This window comes from Aspergillus oryzae, chromosome 5, assembly GCF_000184455.2.
Source record: "Aspergillus oryzae RIB40 DNA, chromosome 5".
Classification (NCBI taxonomy): domain Eukaryota; kingdom Fungi; phylum Ascomycota; class Eurotiomycetes; order Eurotiales; family Aspergillaceae; genus Aspergillus; species Aspergillus oryzae.
The window spans coordinates 1,235,841-1,242,541 of NC_036439.1; the positions used below are offsets into that span (position 1 = coordinate 1,235,841).

Below are 6,701 nucleotides of genomic sequence, written 5' to 3' on the forward strand. Positions count from 1 at the left end.
TGTGAATTTTAAGAACAGGGCGTAAAAAAGGATCAAATCCGTTGTATATACCGGAATAGATATGTTCAAGAATGGCAAACCGGGACAAAGGATGAACGAGAAAATGCGAGGCGACGACTATCAATCAAAGGAGCTTCACTTCCACTTGCCGCTTGGAAATTTTTGGTCACAGCAAAAAATGCGGGCCGCTATCTGATTGGTTGGTCCGCAGCTCCTCCGAAAGAACATCAACATAGGGAAACACGTCCCTTTGGCTTCAATATGCTTGGCAATCCTATTGGTTAAAGTCCATCACTGATCAAGAACTGGTTCACATAATCAACGTGGAGTACGCTATGTTTACGAAGCATTCATGCTTCACACAGTGGTCGCAGCTCAAGGAGAGGCTTTATCCTACGCCTGTGCTTATATATATAACTCTGTGATGCTTGGGTTTCGGTCAACATTATATACGTCTTTTCTCGGTAAGTATTTTTGATGCTCTTTATCCAGCGAAATTTTGGATGAGAGTAATTGCACAGGATCCTTTCAAATGCATTATGGGAAGTCTACCCAATTATACCTAGGTTTCCTGACATGGAGTCCTGTACAACCCCGTCCATCCTTATAATGCCGAAGACTCATAGCTATAGACATTCCTATCTTAGGTGTTTCCCGCAAACTAGATTTGATCAGCTCTTCTGAAGCCGTCAGGAGATTGAAGAACCTCATCACCAAGACGGTCCTTGGCCAATAACTATATCGCCGTGTCCCGTATTCGACAAAGCCGTGTCCACCACTAGTCGAACTGAGGATCTCGCGGTAATACTTTTCCAGATCTCGTTCAGTAACCCCCCTGCTTCAAGCTTGGCAGGATGAGAGTTCGCTGGTGCATCATTACTGTAAATAAGAGGTAGCCATATGTATTTGAATAAGAGAGTTTGACATGCCAGGTTGTGATATACTTACTCAAGAAGTGTCTCAGATAACAATCGCCGTTGGATAGCAGCCATGTCTTTCATTGACTGCACCTTTTGCAATGTCCATATCTACCTAAACATCTACAATGCCCTTACTCGGACCGTGCTGGAACTTGATGTATTGAGGTTTCACACATTGGGTAGAATCGATTTATCAGTTCTAGAGTATGATGGGGCGTGCGGTACTGAGGGTATAGATTGTTTCTTAACTAGCATAAATATCAACTAGGCAGGATATCAACTATATCGATGCGCCACTGACGATCGAACCCCTTCTCACGGCCTCAGATGCCTTCATCAAAAAAGTTGGTCGCGCATTTGGATTCGGGATGCGAGCAACAACAACTTTGCCATTGTCCATGATGAGTCGGAATGGTTTGGTGTAATAACCTTCGCCCAACTTCCCAATACTAACACAAGATTCAGAAGACTCCAGTTCAATAAAGCCTTTGGCAGTTCAGGTATATCGAAATCACGGTACCTCTCATGGAGTTGCTCTTTCGGCCACTTCTATCACTGTATAAGCTTTGTGGATCTTCAACTGTAGTCCTTCTGTTCTTGCCTTCTGTATCCTCAGAATGGTGGGCGCCAGTATGGAGATAGGAAATGGCAGTTCCTCAGTGGTAACGATATGCAATATCGCAATCTCTCCCTGGTAACATGCAGTAGATGGGACTCTGCATCAAGCGTATGAATCATTTCCTGAGGCTACGTCTAGTCAATAGAACTACTCTGACCTCTTCACAGTCCAAACCCTAAAAGAGATCTACGATCCGCGGAAGCCGCCCCACAGCAGCAACTACGACTTTTTATAACCTTTATGGATTCTATTAGCTAATTTCACACCTACTGGGCCAGACATTGGGCGTCCTAAACATGTCTTAAATTCCTAGAGCCTAAAGTGGGAATCGAAAGTGCCAGTGCGAGATCCGTCAGATGAGAGGATGAATCTGAAAGCACATACCCAGGCAAGCGTGTTTCGCCTATTCACTGAGGTCTGATCTGTCCGAATCGCACCTATACACTAGCCACGCCGTGAAAATGAGATGATCGACTTTGTGGAGGGAAGAAAGGATATGAGGCCATATTACTTGTAGACTATGTTCCTATCTTCATTTGAGTCTATGGAAGCACAGAAATATACAAAGAAAGCTTTCGAGTTACTATCGGTGAATCGAAGGGGAATAGGTATGTTGAAGCATGGCAGCGCATGATGGAGCCAGACATTTGGCTCGACGTAGACACAGCGCTGCTCATCCACGTAATACCGCAATGGTACCCGGCCTCTTGGAAAAGCAACTTCTACGTACGCCTTGTCGTGCAGTCTGCGGGATATTGACCCCCGTCCACTGTTGCCACTCTTCCACACTGCCCTCTACACGCATACTTCTCCGCGCGACCTTGATCACCTTGGGCCCCAGCCGAGCATGCTTGCGTAGCCACGGGTCAAATGGGAGGTTAGAGTCTGGTTTTCGAACTGTCGTACCAGGAGAGTGGGTTGCAACTGTCGTCGCCGGCCATAATATGTAATCGATCATATCTGTCGTTGGGAATTCAGATTTCCGTGTCGGCCGTTGCGGTACTACCATTGCGTCACAGTTGCGCTCGATGGCTGCTTGTTTCATAGCCAGGATAAGAGCTTCTGCTAAGCTCCGAGAGCGGTATTCTGGGGAAACGGTGATGGAAATGGCGGACAGTGCGTTGGGTGGTTCGGTTCTGGCTGCGGGGGGATCGTTGAACGAGGTTGGCCTGTCTGTATCTTGGAAAATGCCTTCTCGGGCATAATATTGTTCAAAAGCTCGTGAGAGGATGGCATCATAACCTTCGTCTGGGAGGGTATGTAGCACTTTTGGGTGCTGAGCGAGGCCTATTTTGCCCCCGACTTTGGCTAATTCGGGCCAGTAGAATGGAAGAGAACGTCCACAGGCGATGATATGCTCTTGATCGTAGTCATCTATCTGGACAATGGCGTATTGGAAACAAGCAAATGCTTCGATCTTGCTCAGTGGGCAGCAGTAGTGCTGGAGGTATATGTCTTGGTCAAGGAAAAGTGGCCAGGCAGCATTCAGTGGATGTGTTGGATCTTCGAGGGACTTCCAAAGATCTGGCCTGCTCTGGGCAGTGTGAACAAAGAAGTTGTCCATTAGTCTGTTATCTGATCAAAGGGGTATTGGTAGATGGCTATCAGGAAGGGATAAAAAGATTGAGACTGTCTACGACGGCAAGATTGCATTTTAGAATAGACTGAGAATAGTCGAGGACAGAGTAGAAAGTAAAAAAAAGCCATAGTTTATTGCGCGATTTCACGAGATCATCAAGAACAAAATGAGCAGCTGAATGCAGATCTTTTTTGTGAATGGGAACCTGTATTTGTCCGTCGACGCACTTGGGATCGCGCCAATTGCCGTATATATCCAGGGTCACCTCAGCTGAAAGGGGTTCTACCTGCCGGGTGAGTAGCTATTGACGAGGATTAACTTCTCTAGTAATCATCTCTTCTTCATCCTGTCGTACAGCTGGGTCTCAGAATCATGACACTGTTCTACGAAACCCCAGATGCAACCCCAGATCACCTTAACCAGAACACACAGAATGGTATACTGGCCCCTCAACAATCTCCGGTTCTAACTCTATTACCAAAGAGCGCTGGATTGAACGATTTTCTCCCCACTGTCAGCCGACTATGCGGGACTATCGAAAAAGATGTTGAGGATGTTTATCCTTGCACAGTCGTGCAAGAAGCCTTGGTAGCGCTCTCTGTCAAGAACCCACGCACATACGTCGCTCGATAAGTGTATCGCCTGAAAGATGGCATTACTTTCGAGAGGTTTCGCAACGCATGGGATGCCACCGTCACAGCCCATACGATACTGCGTACGAGAGTCGTGCAACTTGACTCTCAGGGTGCGATGCAGGTGGTTCTGCGACAGGGAATTGAGTGTCAAAGAGGTACCAATCTCAAGCAGTATCTCGTCGACGACTGCGAAAAAGAGACGCCGTTAGGAGCACCACTGGCACGGGCTGGACTCATCAAGGGCGAAGAGCCTACCAGCCCAGCGTATTCTGTCATCACTTTTTGTCATGACACGACAGCCTCCGGTGTTTGTCTAGATCCTCCCAAACTATTTCAGTCCCGCTACTACTTATGCCCCCTGTGTGATAATGTTGCATTCAGATAAAAATACATCCACAAGGACGATACAGCCTCCTGTACATCGCTATGCATACCTATCTATTCATGTTTCGTGTATATAATGAGTTATAGCTCTGTACATCATCTTTCCATTCGTAAGAAGCCATACATTACAGAAAACCTTCTACTATATTGAGTTGCATACAAGAGTGTCAGCACCATTCAAGAGAACATCCTCGATGATATTCGCGACCTATATAGGATCTAAATCGCAGCTATTGACTATCTTACTAACAGCTCTCCTTTCTTAGTAATGCGCTTTCTGCACCACCGAGGGACATTTAGTAGGTTAGCGAATCTACGCGGCGAAGGGTGTACGCGATCGCAGAAGGGTTGCCTAGAGACTGGAGCAGTCTTTGTTAAGTAGCCGCTAACTAAGACAATCTCACACTCTAGTACCTTTGAAGGTTCTATGGGCGCATGTTTCACACTAGCTCCGGGTTATCAGCTGTGGAACGAACATCTCCGATAATGGCGTAACGGAAGGAGTGAAGTATTCACCTTACTGGATCCTCCCCCTCCTGGCCCATTTTACATATTTAGCATAGCTATTGATGTGATGATTCACGTGGTCCTGCAGTTCCACCGCTGGCCCCCATTCAAGTGTCCCTGAGAAACGTTCAAAGCGGAAGCGATGTCGTAAGAGAGAATTGCAGTTTCGGTTAATAGACCGGCTGCTGATATAGTTGGTTGTCATAATAGGTGGAGCAGACGCTATACGTATAGCCACTTAGTGGAACGCTATGTGGACGGGACAACTGTGGAAGTCGTGGAGACCAAGTGGTGCTTGGACAGACAAAACACCGTGACATAATTGGCTGTCCTTGAATCATGACTTGATAAATTTAAGAAAGTATATCTCTCATACTGAAAGAATAACAATATATCAAGTGGTAGTATGCACTACCGAACAAATTCCCCATGCTAAACATGATGGTATCTATTTTGAAGCCAGATGTATGGGATGTCTGAATGGTCGACTGCAAATTGAGTTCACGACGGTGATGGCATACGACGTTCATGAACAGCGGTGGTCAAGTCTATCATCCATGTATGACAAGCCATTCTGAAATTACAGCGAGTGACATCCGTGGGTATTCTATGGTTACTATACTGTGTTCTCTTTCCTGACACGGCAATAGATGGCTGAGTGAGCCAAGGTGCCCGTGAAGCCACCACCATAATGAGAGCGATCATGATTGATGTCTTTAATAGTAGCTGGCACGAACAAAGGAGGCCAATGTCTCCATGGTAGAGATAGGGTAATTGGCCAACAATTGACTTCATTGACAGTCCGTTACTGTCAGAGGTCTGTTGCGTGACCGCGGAATGACCATTCTACGAGAGACCGGTTGGTGAACTGATATGGGACGGACTATCTAATAGTGAATGTTGGGTACGCGTATTGACTGAGCTTGCAAGCAGTTGTAATACCCCAGCGACTATATAGAGTGATCTATGTTCCATACGTCTCTCCAGCCGAGGTGCTGGGATGGGCTGTCTAAGCACTTTGTTAGTACGCGCAGAAAGGCTCTGGTCAAAATAAGGCGGCACCTTGTTACCATGAATTAGATTACAACCGTGGAGTGGTTCTCAGACTTTGCTAGATTAAAGTTCTGAATGACTATCATAACAAAATTTTTTATAGTCATACTTTCCCTCGGGCTTCTCTATTAGTTGAAGATGGGTTTCAAATGGTTAATTTCGAGGATATGTAATATCGCTATTAACATCACAATCCGTTATCACCCACGTTAGAATAACTGTCTACATGTAGCAATCTTTGTCGAACCTCATAGCCCGGTGCGAGATATTCCTGGGCAACCCCAATGACGAATCGTCACGTTAGGATTGGGTCAAAGTGGTTTTAGATAGCCCAGCTACGTAAACTAATGCTGGTGGAAAGTTCTATGGGATAACTACGGAGAACATTATTTCCTATGAAAGCGACCTAGCAAAATAGATGAATCAGTGCTAGCAAATGTGATGCCAGATCGAGAGTCACTAGGCTCAGATCTGGAAGGCTGCTGCTTGGCATGTTTATGGCCTTCCAGCCCAGGCAGTCCCACTTTTCTTCATGCATGTAACGCCAAGTGACCATACCCAAGGGCCAATCTTGGTCAGCTTTTTCACCGAAGAGAAACATCCCCACTTTCAGCTGAAAGCACGTTAGGGCTATTCGATAGACACGTATCACTATCACGGTATCACCCATATCCCTGCAGCCCAACTCGCTAAATTAATCTAATTTAGTTTTTCACTTGGGTGGAACCTATCAGCTAGAACCCTTGTCTCCTTTTTTCTTTCTTTCTCTCATCTGCATGTGAGAGGGTAGATTTCCTACTCACAACGTCAACTTGACAATCGCCACACAATTGCTTCACCTCTTGCACCAACGTCATAAGTTTCCTTATTCATAATGACTCGCCTCGATGAAATTGGAAGAGTTCTTATTTAAGGAGGGTGCACATGCCTCTGTACAGTCGTGGCAATGATCCACGATGTGTGAAGTGTGTGGGAGGGCTGGCGGGCCAATTATCAGCCCGATG

At 46.1% G+C, this 6,701-nt stretch overlaps 1 protein-coding gene across 1 annotated transcript; it reads right to left on the reverse strand.

Annotated features, from left to right (window-relative positions):
- Positions 1 to 2,057: 2,057 nt before the first annotated feature.
- Positions 2,058 to 3,103, reverse strand: AO090701000419 (uncharacterized protein; the record flags this gene model as incomplete). Its single annotated transcript, XM_023237329.1, has 2 exons — positions 2,058 to 2,081; positions 2,270 to 3,103. 2 exons carry the CDS (start codon positions 3,101 to 3,103, stop codon positions 2,058 to 2,060), a joined length of 858 nt encoding a protein of 285 aa, XP_023092123.1.
- Between the last annotated feature and the right edge of the window lie 3,598 nt (positions 3,104 to 6,701).